Here is a 14,743-nt window from a genome sequence, read left to right on the forward strand (position 1 = left end):
CCCCCTGTCCTCTACTAATATTTATCTGTTATTAAAGTCTTGATTTCTTCTTTCTGTTTTTATTTACAGTGGAGGACGAAGAATGACAATAAGCGGCAAAAAAATTTGATGTGGTTAAACAGATGCAGATATCATTATCTGAAGGTCGCAGGTCATGGATTGTAAGTTCATTTTATCTTCCTGTTCCTGAAGGGTGCATTAAACGTGGAATAACTGATTTTTCAGATGGTGACATTACAATTTAATTTGTAGGTCAACTCTCTATGTTAATGCTGGAGTCATAGTCATAGAGTGATACAGCGTTGAACCAGGCCCTTAGGCCTAATTTGCCCACAACGACCAACACGTCCCATCTACACTACTCCCACCTGCCTGCATTTGTCCATATCTCCGTCCAAACCTACTATCCATGCATCTGTCAAAATGCTTTCTAAACCTTGTGATAGTCCCTGCCTTAACTACCTCCTCTGGCAGATCCTTCCATACACCCACCACCCTCTGTGTGAAATGGTTACCCCTCAGATTCTTATTAAATTGTTTTCCCCCTTCACCTTAGACCGATGACCTCTGTCCACAAATCTATTCTGGGCAAGAGACTCTGTGCGTCTACCAGATCTATTCCTCTCATGATTTGATACACCTTGCTATCTGTTTGTTGTCTAGAATTGTTCAGCTGATCAAGGGACCTGGACCTGTGAATCTCCATTTATGCAAAATGGGATTCCAGGTAACTACTCTGTATTTTTTCGCCTCTGTGGATCTGAGCAGCAAGTCAATATGATATACCACGAGAATCCTATATTTTACAACTTTACAAAGGTTATTGACGAAAAACAACTCCTGATAACAGTGATGGTAATAAAAAGCTCTTTCATTGTTTCAAATGCTTGACATCCACAGCTCACTTATTTTGAGGCATTCTCTAACTTTTATTTCTCCATTGACAATTTTTTTTATTTTGCAGCGAAAGATAGATAATTTAGATCTTTCTAAAAGTGACGTTAAGATCTTCATTCCCAGGGGTGCAGACAGTCCGTTGGAATGTAACATTACAGCAGTGATGGCCGACAAAATAAAATGTGTATTAAACACAAATGACATTTCAATATCAGAATTAGAGGTACATTCAAACGATTGTTTTTATTTGTGCTATTTTAGTGGTGAGATCATTCTTTGCACCGTCTCTTGTCATAGAGCGTGGAAACAAGCTCTTCAGCCCAACTTGCCCTCACCGGCCAACATGTCCCATCTACACTAGTCCCTCCTGCCTGCATTTGGCCCATATCCCTCGAAACCTGTCTGATCCATGTATATAATTTTTCATGGAGGTAACTAGTAGAGTGGATAAGGGAGAACCAGTGGATGTGTTATATCTGGACTTTCAGAAGGCTTTCAACAAGGTCCCACATAAGAGATTAGTATACAAACTTAAAGCACACGGTATTGGGGGTTCAGTATTGATGTGGATAGAGAACTGGCTGGCAGACAGGAAGCAAAGAGTAGGAGTAAACTGTCCTTTTCACAATGGCAGGCAGTGACTAGTGGGGTACCACAAGGCTCAGTGCTGGGACCCCAGCTATTTACAATATATATTAATGATTTGGACAAAGGAACTGAATGCAACATCTCCAAGTTTGCGGATGACACGAAGCTGGGGGGCAGTGTTAGCTGTGAGGAGGACGCTAGGAGGCTGCAAGATGACTTGGATAGGCTGGGTGAGTGGGCAAATGCATGGCAGATGCAGTATAATGTGGATAAGTGTGAGGTTATCCACTTTGGTGGCAAAAACAGGAAAGTAGTTTATAACCTGAATGGTGGCCGATTGGGAAAAGGGGAGATGCAATGAGACCTGGGTGTCATGGTACACCAGTCATTGAAAGTAGGCATGTAGGTGCAGCAGGCAGTGAAGAAAGCGAATGGTATGTTAGCATTCATAGCAAAAGGATTTGAGTATAGGAGCAGGGAGGTTCTACTGCAGTTGTATAGGGTCTTGGTGAGACCACACCTGGAGTATTGAGTACAGTTTTGGTCTCCTAATCTGAGGAAGGACATTCTTGCCATAGAGGGAGTACAGAGAATGTTCACCAGACTGATTCCTGGGATGTCAGGACTTTCATATGAAGAAAGACTGGATAGACTTGGCTTGAACTCGCTAGAATTTAGAAGATTGAGGGGGGACCTTATAGAAACGTACACAATTCTTAAGGGGTTGGACAGGCTAGATGCAGGAAGATTGTTCCCGATGTTGGGGAAGTCCAGAACAAGGGGTCACAGTTTAAGGATAAAGGGGAAATCTTTTAGGAATAAGATGAGAAAAAAAAAATTTACACAGAGAGTGGTGAATCTCTGGAATTCTCTGCCACATAATGTAGTTGAGGCCAGTTCATTGGCTATATTTAAGAGGGAGTTAGATGTGGCCCTTGTGGCTAAAGGGATCAGGGGGTATGGAGAGAAAGCAGGCACAGGATACTGAGTTGGATGATCAGCCATGATCATATTGAATGGTGGTGCAGGCTCGAAGGGCCGAATGGCCTACTCCTGCACCTATTTTCTATGTTTACCTGTCTAACTACTTCTGAAATATTGGGATAGTCCCAGCCTCAACTATCTCCTCTGGCAGCATGTTCAATACACCCACTACCCGTTGTGTGAAAAAGTAACCCCTCAAATTTCAATTAAATCTTTTCCCCTTCACCTTAAACCTTTGCCCTCTAATCCTCAATTTACCTACTCTGGGCAAGAGACTCTGTGCATCTAACCCGATCTATTCCTCTCATGATTTTACTTCGGAGTCACGTGAATGACTACGTGAAGACCCCGCCAGCACGCATGCGCGTAATATCATCTCTCGCATTGCGCAAACGACAGGCTGGTGGAGCGCTGCTTCCAACAGCTCGGATCCGAAAGTAAGTTTTTAACTTTTTCAGGTCTCTTTGTTACTGCAGGAAACGTTCAGAGCTCCTGCTGGAGGTCCGGGGTCGGAACCCCAGTGCCACCCGGCTCCCTTCTACTGGGACCGCCGGGGGGGTGGTGTGCTTGGTGGAAACCTCAGCTACGGGGGCCGTGTGGAAGACCGCGGGTAGAACCGTGCTTGGGGGACACCCCAGCTACGGGGACCGTATGGAAGACACGGCTAGGACCGCAGAAGAGCGGGTAGCCAGCGGCGAATTCAGACTCCGGCTGCCCGAGGAGGTTAAGGGCTAAAACGGGAGTCTGAAAGGCCTAGACTGAAGTCAGGCCAGGAGGGTTCCCCTCCGACATGGGTTCGTCCTCTGACCTTTTACCCATCCTGATTGGCCATGGAGGGCCATATCAGCACAGGTCTCCTCGAGAGCCTGTGGCAGCACCCTTTTCAGGGCTGCCTACAAAACTCCCTTCTGTGAAGGTGAGCGTGAGGGGTCAGTCGGCAACTGACTCTGAACTCGGAAGCATGTCCGAGGAACAGGTGCCGGCTGGGAGATACCATGCACCTGGAAAGACAAGGGGTCATAGAAACATAGAAACATAGAAAGTAGGTGCGAGAGTAGTCCACCAGGTCCGTCGAGCCCGCACCGCCATTCGCTCATGGCTGAACACTAAACAGACACACTTACCCACAAACAGTAGACACAAGACACAGAACACAAGACACTCGCCCTCCCCTTTATACCGCTATCACCCCTCTCCACCCCAAGAACCTCGTGATCTCCTGGGGGAGGCAAAAAAACGGATAAAAACCCAGGTCCAATTCGGGAAAAAAATCCGGGAAATTCCTCTCCGACCCCAATCCAGGCGATCGACACTTGTCCAGGAGATCACTCAGGTCTTACTATACTAACCATACCTAGGTCCATATCCCTGCCCTCTCCCCGTAGCCCCTTATCCCCTTGGCAGCTAAAAAACCATCTATTTTAGTCTTAAATATATTTAAAGTTTCTGCTTCCACTGCTCCCTGGGGCAATGAATTCCATAAATTAACCACCCTCTGGGTGAAGAAGTTCTTCCTCATCTCAGTTTTAAAAGAGCCCCCCCTTATTCTGCAACTATGTCCCCTAGTTTCTAGTTTCCCCGATCATTGGGAACATCCTCGGTGCATCCACCCGATCAAGGCCCCTCACGATCTTATATGTTTCAATGAGATCGCCTCTCATTCTTCTAAACTCCAAAGAGTAGAGTTCCAGCCTACTTAACCTTTCCTCATATGTCAATCCCCTCATTGCAGGAATTAATCTTGTAAACCTTCGCTGCACTGCCTCCAGGGCTAGTACATCCTTTCTTAAGTATGGACCCCAGAACTGTACACAGTATTCCAAATGTGGTCTCACTAATACTGTGTACAGCTGCAGCAAGACCTCCGTGTTTTTATACTCAATCCCCCTAGCAATAAAGGCCAAAACTCCATTGGCCTTCCTGATTGCTTGCTGCACCTGCATACTAACTTTTAGTGATTCATGTACTAATACCCCTAGATCCCTTTGCGTTGCATTACAACGCAGCTCCTCCTCATTTAGAAAATAACTTGCCCTATCATTTTTTTTCCCAAAGTGAATGACTTCACATTTATTAGTATTAAATTTCATCTGCCAAGTTGTTGCCCACTCACCTAGCTTATCTATATCCTTTTGCAGACTCTTCCTATCCTCCTCATCCCCTACTTTTCCTCCCATTTTTGTATCGTCCGCAAATTTTGATATATTACACTTGGTTCCCTCCTCCAAATCATTTATATAAATTGTGAACAACTGGGGTCCCAGCACCGACCCTTGCGGAACCCCGCTAGTTACCGGTTGCCATCCCGAGTATGAACCATTTATCCCCACTCTCTGCTTCCTATTTGTTAGCCAATCCTCTACCCATGCTAATATATTACCCCCAATCCCATAATTTTTTTATTTTTAGCAAGAGTCTCTTATGTGGCACCTTGTCAAAAGCCTTTTGGAAGTCCAAGTATACCACATCCACCGGTTCCCCTTTATCCACCCGGGTTGTTACTTCCTCAAAGAATTCGAGCAGATTCGTTAAACAGGACTTCCCCTTCACAAAACCACGCTGGTTCTGTCCGATGAAGTCATGTTTATCCAAGTGCCCCGTTAGTGTTTCTTTAATAATTGTCTCTAACATTTTACCCACCACCGATGTTAGACTAACCGGTCTATAGTTACCCGCCTTCTGTTTACTTCCTTTTTTAAATATAGGTGTTACATTGGCCATTTTCCAATCCACTGGGACCGTTCCTGCCTCCAGGGAGTTTTGGAAAATTATCACCAATGCATCCACAATCCCCACCGCTATCTCCCTCAAGACCCTTGGATGTAATCCATCGGGCCCAGGGGATTTATCCTCCTTCAGTCTCATTAATTTCCCTAATACCACCTCCTTGGTGATCTTAATAGTATTTAGCTCCTCCATTCCTACCGCCCCCTGTTTATCCAGCGTTGGAATATTTTTTGTGTCTTCTATGGTGAAGACTGATACAAAATACTCGTTTAATGCCTTTGCCATTTCCATGTTCCCCACCAACAACTCTCCAGTCTCACCCTCCAATGGACCAACGTTCACCTTAGCCACCCTTTTTCTTTTCATATAACTATAAAAACTCTTACTATTAGTTTTTATGTTGTTCGCTAAATTCCTTTCATAGTCTATTTTCCCCGTCTTAATTAATCTCTTAGTTATTTTTTGCTGACCTTTAAATGCTTCCCAATCCTCTACCCTCCCACTATCTCTGGCTACCTTATATGCCCTTGCCTTCAGCCGAATACTATCCTTTATAGTTTTACTGAGCCATGGCTGACTGTTCTTACCCTTACCCCTTTTTTTCTTCATAGGAATAAATTTTTCTTGAAGGTTATACAGTATACCCTTAAACGTACACCACTGCTCATGTACCGTCTTATTCTTGAGTCTGCTATCCCAGTCAACTTTGATCAGCTCAGTCCTCATACCTTCATAATCCCTCTTATTTAGACTAAGCACCCTAGCCTGAGTTTCAACCTGCTCCCCTTCTATTTGAATATGGAATTCGACCATATTGTGGTCACTTGTTCCCAACGAGTCCCTAACTATGACATTTTTAATTAATCCTGCTTCATTACACAGGACCAGATCCAAGATTGCCTCCCCCCTTGTCGGTTCTGTGACACATATACCACCTAATCCACATATACCAGCAGCCCTACGCTCCAATCAAGGACGGAAATCGAACCCGCATCAGGGTCTTTTTGGGCTTACCATAAAACCACCGGTAGCCATGACGGTAGGTGGGTCTGGTTCTTTCTGAAACATGGGGTCGTGGACCACTTACAAGAAGGTTGGATGAGATTAGTTTATACTGCACAGTACAAGCGAGACAGTCTCGGAATATGGCTGGAGTTGTCGCTTTAGGCAGGCTCGCTATTATGACAGATGAGGCCTGTTCATTATCAACAAGCTCAACTCGCATGTGCAGTATAGACATTGAAACTTCGTGACTATTAATTCCCATGGGGTCAGCTTCATTCACAGGGCACCGGAAATATCTGAAATTCAACTGGATGGGGCAATGATACAGTTAAAAACATTGCAAAATAGGCTAACCAGCTCCCAGGTTATTTACTAATTTAGTGCTTCGGCTGCTCAAAGCTAAAAAATATTGTTAAGAACTATCTGGATGAGATTTAAACGCTGTATTTTGCAAAGTTAGCTGTATCAGCCACAAAACCCATTTGAGAAATTGGGTTCTCATCTGTCCAGATAAATTTAAGTTGATACCAACTGAAATTATTGATTATTGGGATTACCTTTAACTCTATTAATCATCTGTGATTCCGCCCTGAGGTAAGGGGTTGGAATTAATTGAAGCCCGTAACAAACCTTTTCAAACAGCCTTCCGTTCATCAAGTATAATTGACTATTTATATTGGCTTACAGCTGTGCTATTTGGGCCTTTGCACAATCAGAACTATATAGCATGCAAAAGAAGTATGCACTCAAGTACCATGTGGTCATTGTTACCAGCTCTATGCTATTCCACTAAATCAGTAAATCTTCAGTTAAATTACAAACTGATGCTATTGTTCACAATGAGAAATTGCTCATGCTCATAGTTACAGATGTGGATGGGAGAGTTACCAATTCTTCAGTTACATGGTATCAACTACCTATAGACACTGGGTGCATTCGGTGGATTAAAGGTTTATGCAAATGTGCCTAATCTGCATGCTCTAGTCCAAGTTGATACACTTCGGTGGTGGTAAATGTTATTTACATGGGTGCAAACAAGTAAAAATATCAGTGATAGTTTACCCAAAGCTCATTACGGTACACAATATGGGTGTTGGATCACAAAGTATTAAAACACATTGTGAACATTAAAGACCAAGATGCTTGCATCCAGGCTCAATCACCAGTGAAAAAAAAATGTGGCATATCAGTAGCGATGGTTACATTCTAGCTACACTAAGGAGGAATGTTCTTTTATGTCTTCCTCCATTTCTGCCTCATCAGACGGGTTTGCAAAATTCAGCAAGTTCCCGCCTCAGGCATTTTCATAGTGCCTGCCGGGCTTAGCCAGCCATGGTTCCCACTGATGTGGGGAGTGATAGAACCTTATATGGTTATTTCTAGACACAGGTATTGGTCTAGCCGTGACGCAGGAAACCATCCTCAGCATGATATAATCAATTCATTGACTTACGGAGACTGAGAAGACCGTTCCTGCGACTCGGGTTGTTAAACCAACCATGAACGTGCTTGCTGCAGATCGCAGGGATAGCACCAAAAAATAACATTATTTCCTCATAAAGAGATGGGACGTATTTGTTTTATGATTATATTACATAATTCAGCACGGATGACTTACGTCTTGTAGTTCATGCTCATATGAGGGCTTGACAATCATTATGTTTAAAGTGCCATCTACTAAACCTAAAGTGCTTTCATCATACTGGCTGGGAGGAGAAGAATCCACTCTGGGGGGTCACCCTCTGAGTTCTAGATTATGAAGGATATCTGCAACTCGAAAACTCCCAGGCCTAGGGACGCAGAGATATGGGGTGTTAACATTGTGCTACGTCGCTTCGCTGAAGGGCTCCAACTACACCCCTGTCCTTGGGCTAACTCACTTATAAGTGGTTATGCTCATAGTGCTGCATGCAGCACAACGGGTCCAGTCATTACATAAACGTTGACTGGATAGGATGATTATATCTGCAGGCTAAATAACACTTATGTTATGACTTAGTCAAGCAGAATAGGCCAGGGGCACCAGATCTCAAACTAGATGTTCACATATCCCATGAACCTTCGATTGTGTATGGTCACACATCTACACCAGAATGTTAGATCACTAGAGCCTAGAGACTATGAACTAGCAATATTGTTAGTTACATCTAGTCTCATAAGAAGGTATCACTACAGACCATCTTCAGGTGGTTATGGGTCTGGCTTATACAGGAGTAAATAATGATATTTCAAGTTACTCCACCAAGGCTGCAACAACCTCAGCAGCAGGGTTAAGGAAGTTAGCGGGACTACATCCTAGCGGTTGCAGGATGGTCAATCTAGCAATTTTCCACACATTTAGTACTAACCCATTACCAGATCGGGGGCATCTACGAACTCTATGATAAGTTCTGTTCATAGTTCCTCCCGGGTGAGGGAGGTTACTATTGTCATTATTCATGTCTGAATACGATAACATATTTCCTCCCCTGGTCAACTAAGGCAGTGAGTGAAGCATGGACTCGTTCCACGGCATGAAATCACAGATCTTTAAAATCTTCACGTAGTCACTCACGTGACTCCGAAGTAAAATAGTAAGATTAAACGAGAACTTACCAGTTTGAAGTTTGATCTTTATTTTGTGAGGAGTTACGTCGAGGGATTATGTGCCCTCCGCGCCCACCCTCAATCATAAAGGTCAACTGGTATTCTAGTTCTTTTTATCTTACTATGTTTATTTCATCTACTGTTGTCTGTGATTTCACACTGCTGCTTTGAAGAATAACGCACATGCGTGCTTGCGGGGTCTTCACGTAATCCCTCGACGTAACTCCTCATAAAATAAAGATCAAACTTCAAACTGGTAAGTTCTCATTTAATCTTACTATTTTATACACCTCTATAAGATCTCTCCTCATCCTCATAAGGTTGAAAGCCCCTGGAGAGGATATTTACTCGAATATAACCATGACTGGGGATAGAGAGACTAACAAAACTGGGGGTTTCTTTTGAGAGAAAAATAAATTTATACGGATGTTCATAATTACATGAAGTCTTACAGAATAGATTAAAATAAACTGCTTCCACTGCCACAAAGTTCAGTAAGCAAAGGATACAGGCTTAAGGTAACTGCAAACAGAACCAAGGCTTGGGGTGGCATGGTAGTGTAGCGGTAGAGTTCCTGCCTTACAGCGCCAGAGACCCGGGTTCGATCCTGACAATGGGTGCTGTCTGTACGGAGTTTACATATTCTCCCCTTGACCTGTGTGAGTTTTCTCTGGGATTTCCAGTTTCTTGCCACTCTCCAAAGAGGTGCGGGTTTGTAGGTTAATTTGCTTGGCAAAATGGTGAAACGAAATTGTCCCTAGTGTGTGCAGGATAGTGTTAGTATTGGTGGTCGACATGGACTCGGCGGGCCGAAGGGTCTGTTTCTCTAAACTAAACTAAACTAAACTTGTCAGGGGTTGAGAATGTTTTAATACAATGAGTTCTGGTTGCAATGGTAGAAGAATGGGTGTTAACTTTCATAAGGAACTTGAAAAGAAGAGGTTCTCAAGGCATTGAAGAAAGATTACACAGCTCTACAAAGAGGCTACACGATAGAATACAACACAATACACGATAGAATTTAACATGAACATCCCCACAGCGGAATCAACGTTCCCCACTGTGAGGGAAGGCAATAAAGTTCAGTCGTTTTCCTCTTTGTTCACCCGTGGTCGGGGCCTTTGAACCCTCCGCAGTCGCCGCTATGGGCAGCCCAATGTACAGGCTCTCGACGGGATGATCTGAGCTCCGGCGTCGGAACGGAAGAACGCTCTCAGCGGCTTGGAGGTTCCGAATCGGCCACTTCCGACCGGAGACCGCGGCTCCCTAAGTCCACTGGCCGAACTGGATTGATATTCATCGCTGGCGACCCTCGGCAAAGTCAGCTAGAAGCTCCGCAAACCACAGATCCGCGGTGTTCAACTCAGCGGGCCCAACACTCCAGAGCTCCAACACGGCGATCCCCGGTAAGGCATCGTCCCGCACTGAAGCTCTGGCAGGAAAGGCCGCGCCAATCCGGATGGTAGGCAACGAGGGAGGGGCGAAGTTGCGCCTCGGCGAAAAGATGTATCTCGAACCAGGAAGTGACTGGGAAACGGTTTCCCCCTATTCCCCACCCCCCATATAAAAAGGACCTTTAAAAACATACTTTTAGACACTTAAAATAACAAAAAGGGTGAAGGGATGGACAGCTGCTGGCAAGGTTGCCACATTCGATGGCGCCACCCGATAGTTTAGTTTAGAGATACAACACAGAAACAGGCTCTTCAGCCCACCGAGTCCACGCTGACCAGCGATCCCCGTACATTAATACTATCATACACACACTAGGAACAATTTACAATTTTTACCAAAGCCAATTAACCTATAAACTTGTATGTCTTTGGAGTGTGGGAGGAAACCAGAGCACCCGGAGAGAACCCATGCAGGTCACAGGGAGAATGTACAAACTCTGTACAGACAGCAGACCTGGTCAGGATCAAACATGAGTCTCTGGAGCTGTAAGTCAGCAACTCTACCGCTGCGTCACCATGCCATCCTGTAGGACTTTTATGACGTTTGCGTTAGGATTGCTTTTATTAGAGGGAAAACAAGAATTGAGAACTAATGGATGAATACGTTATGTCATTCTAGACCTTGGTAAATATTATGAATTGATACAAGTTTTGGAGTAGAATCTTGCAATTCCCAATCCTGAGAATGCATTATATACCACAGCAAAAAAATCAACACTATTTCAACCCTTGGTTTAAGATGTGGGAATGAGTTTTTCAGCATTCACATTTCAGAATAAATCCCTGCAACTTTCCAAATCCCTTAAAATCCTGCAACAAGAAAAACATACTGCACCATTCTGAACTGAGAAGGCCAGAGATAGACCATTTATAATTCTGAGGAAGAATTTACACCAAAGATAGACACAAAATGCTGGAATAACTCAGCGGGTCAGGCACCATATCTGGAGAAAAGGAATAGGTGACGTTTCGGGTCGAGACTCTTCTTCAGTCCCTATCATTCAAAGTGGAATATTGAAATTGTTGATTTAAAATCTTGATAATTTACAGTTATTAACTCCTAGTGACTTAGATCTTGTTGCTTTAAAAGTGTTAAAGTTATGTTTTCTACTTGGGTGAGAATTGGACAATGCATTAGGAATCTAATGGTTCCATCTACCAACAAATCCAATTTAATTCGATTACTTGGGAGCCTTGTTATTCTGGTGATTTTGATTGTCAGTAAGTATTTAATATACAATGTTAAATATTATTCGATAAAATAACTGATCTCTGTTCGTGCTCTCCCAGTCTTGTCTTGCCTGCCATTTGCTTTGGCCAGAGTTGGAATAATGAGAATGAGGGAGGGATGTGGGGTGGATGCGGGTGACCTAATCATATGTGCATCTTCAGCAGCTTACAACCCAGCAGTATGAAATATTGATTTCTCTAACTTCAAGTAACCCTTGCTTTCCCTCTCTCCGTCCCTCCCCCACCCACGGCATTTTACTAGGTTCAGTTGTCTTGTAGAGTCTCATTGTCTATAATGTCTTCACCTAGCCCACAGCTAATAATGGCCTGGCTCCTTTATCATTGTTACTTTTTTGCATATCTTCCATTCACTTGTTCTATATCTTTCTATATCATTGTCTATATTTCTCGTTTCTCTTTCCCCTGACTCTCAGTCTGAAGAAAGGTCTCGACACGAAACGTCACCCATTCACTGCTGTCTGACCTGCTAAGTTACTCCAGCTTTTTGTGTCTAGCTGTAGCAAGATTCAGTATATGGGGAAACAGAAAACCTAAATGCTGAAAGAACTCAGCCAGTCAAGCAGTATCTACGGGAAGAAAAAACTGTTAATGTTTCTGGTCTGATGAATAATTTTCAACCTGACAACAAGGTTGCCTTCTCTTTCCAGAGGTGCTGCTTGACTGGCTGAATTAATAAGGTCATAAGTGATAGGAGCAGTAGTCAAGTGTACTCCGCCATTCAATATCTGGCTGGTCTATCTCTCCCTCCTAACCCATTCTCCTGCATTATCTCCATAACCCCTGACACCTGTACAAGTCAATAATCTATCTATCTCTGCCATAAAGAATTCATCCAGCATTTGGTTTTGTTTGAAAGTTTAACAATCTGCAGGGTTTTTTTTCCATGTATGGGAAATCATCAAAAAGTCAGCAGTATTAGAAATATTTAAGGAAATGCTTTTAAAGATATTGGAGCATTTTAATTTGATGATGCAGTGTGGTTTTCACAAGCTTAATTCTGCATTATTATTTAGTATATATTATTTTTTGGGTCACATTTCACAAACTTTGACTAGAAATCTGTTTGTGACTTCTGGTTTTGGAAATGTTGCTCCTGCAGTGGTTAATGTTATTTACTTGGAACTTAGTTTCCTTTGATTCACAGTTGATCAAATTATTCCCTTCCTCTAGTATGTTGTTGGTAATTGAGTCCGAAAGACAAGCAATTCTCTAAAAAACTGGATCCCCCAATGGAGCTCTTGGAAAGTAAATACCGGACACAAATTTGATAAGGTAACTAGGAAATGTTTAATGCTGAAAGTTTAACTATTGCATTTAGCAATGCATCATCTATGGTTGTAAAGGTAATCCTGTGGGGGCACCTAGTGGTTCAGCCACTCTGCTATGCGAATCCTCGGCAGCCATGGGAAGGAGTCACGGAATGTATGGGGGAGTGCCCTAGTATATAAGACTGGTAGACTCGGCTTGTACTCGCTAGAATTTAGAAGATTGAGGGGGGATCTTATAGAAACCTACAAAATTATTAAGGGGTTGGACAGGCTAGATGCAGGAAGATTGTTCCCGATGTTGGGGAAGTCCAGAACAAGGGGTCACAGTTTAAGGATAAGTGGGAAATCTTTTAGGACCGAGATGAGGAAAACATGTTCACACAGAGAGTGGTGAATCTCTGGAATTCTCTGCCACAGAAGGTAGTTGAGGCCAGTTCATTGGCTATATTTAAGAGGGAGTTAGATGTGGCCCTTGTGGCTAAAGGGATCAGGGGGTATGGAGAGAAGGCAGGTACAGGATACTGAGTTGGATGATCAGCCATGATCATATTAAATGGCGGTGCAGGCTCGAAGGGCCGAATGGCCTACTCCTGCACCTATTTTCTATGTTTCTATAAGAACTGACCTTCCCTCTCTCGCTCTCTTGCTCTTCCGCTTCCTCTCTCTTCATGACGTTCCAAAACAGATATTTTGGATTCCAAATTGGTGGTGAGCTGATGACTGCAGCCGACAGCCCAGCCTAGCTCTACGGTAATTAATGCTATGTATGCAGCCATCAACTCTGCACGGCAACCGTACGCCATCTTGGGCTCTGTAGTCGGGCCGCCTGATTCCCGCCAATGCCTGGCCTAGCTGATTGCAGGCTGCCAGGGTCGCCCGCCCACGTCCCTGACCCACCGCAACAGTCAGAAGTGCAGCAGCCTCAGCCCTCGCTTTCCTTCCCGCAGCACCTGCCCGGAGCTGCCCTAGGGGGCTGAGAGGCTGCGTCTGCCAACACTCCCCCACCAGCTGCTGCAGGGGCTATGAGTGTAGCTGCCCAGCATCACCGACACCACCTGCAGTATCACCGACTCCCGCCTGACGGTGAGGAGAGAGAGCGGGCCCATCTATTACCCTGCTGGCCGCTGCTCAAGGCCTAGCCACCCGATAGGGCGGGCCTACCTGGGGCGGATACCCGAAGATCTCCCGCCTGATGGCCTCGGGAGCGGAGAGAGAGAGCGGGCCCGTCCATTACCCCGCCGGCCGCTGCTCAAGGCCTAGCCACCCGATAGGGCGGGCCTACCTGGGGCGGCTGCCCCGAAGACATCCTCCTCCTCCTCGCGCAGCGCGGATTCCCTGAATCTGGAGGTGTGCGTTTTCACACTTCTATACCTTTTCCCTGATGTGGGGAAGGGAGAAGAAGGAGTGGCCAAGGTGCAACTCGTCTTTGATTATGCTGCTGGCCTTGCCGAGGCAACGTGATGTATACTTGGAGTCAATAGAGGGAGGTTGGTTTATGTGATGGTCTGGGCTGCGTTCACAATTCGTCGCAATTTCTTGCGGTCTTGTGAGTCAGTCCCCCTTCCTGACTCAGTCTGATGGAGGGTCTCGACCCGAAATGTCACCTATTCATTTTCTCCAGAGATGCTGCCTGACCCACTGAGTTACTTCAGAATTTTGTTTCTATCTTCAGCAAACCAGCATCTGCGGTTCCTTTTTATACATATCTTCAATTGGACGTTATCTTGCACTAAATGTTTTATCCTTTACCCTTCATCTTTACACTGTGGACGGCTTGATTGTAATTATGTAATGCCTCTTCGTTGACTGGATACACAACAAAAGCATTTCACTGTAACTCGGTACACATGGGAATAATAACCTTAACTAAACTCCATTGATTTATTGGGAAAATGTTTTATCCATATCCCATTTTAGACATTGCACTGGAATTTGGGGAAATAATCACTGCATTACATTGATAGTGGGTCCACATATTGTCGC

The 14,743-nt window shown here is 44.4% G+C and overlaps 1 protein-coding gene across 1 annotated transcript; it reads left to right on the forward strand.

Annotated features, from left to right (window-relative positions):
• Window positions 1–106: 106 nt before the first annotated feature.
• Window positions 107–14,020, forward strand: LOC116984962. The gene is made up of 5 exons (XM_033039323.1): window positions 107–161; window positions 664–855; window positions 965–1,120; window positions 2,869–2,906; window positions 13,822–14,020. The coding sequence occupies exons 1-5, from the start codon at window positions 123–125 to the stop codon at window positions 14,018–14,020; spliced, it is 624 nt and encodes a 207-aa protein (XP_032895214.1). The 5' UTR covers window positions 107–122.
• The last annotated feature ends 723 nt before the right edge of the window (window positions 14,021–14,743 follow it).

The sequence above is a fragment of the Amblyraja radiata genome, chromosome 21, assembly GCF_010909765.2.
Source record: "Amblyraja radiata isolate CabotCenter1 chromosome 21, sAmbRad1.1.pri, whole genome shotgun sequence".
Classification (NCBI taxonomy): Eukaryota; Metazoa; Chordata; class Chondrichthyes; order Rajiformes; family Rajidae; genus Amblyraja; species Amblyraja radiata.

Excerpts from the sequence above, each read along its gene's own strand:
- LOC116984962 (XM_033039323.1), top strand. The coding sequence starts at position 123 with ATGCAGATATCATTATCTGAAGGTCGCAGGTCATGGATT. Across the intron at positions 162-663 it reads AAGGTCGCAGGTCATGGATT|AATTGTTCAGCTGATCAAGG; the intron begins GTAAGTTCATTT and ends TTTGTTGTCTAG. Across the intron at positions 1,121-2,868 it reads TTTCAATATCAGAATTAGAG|GCTGGTGGAGCGCTGCTTCC; the intron begins GTACATTCAAAC and ends CGCAAACGACAG.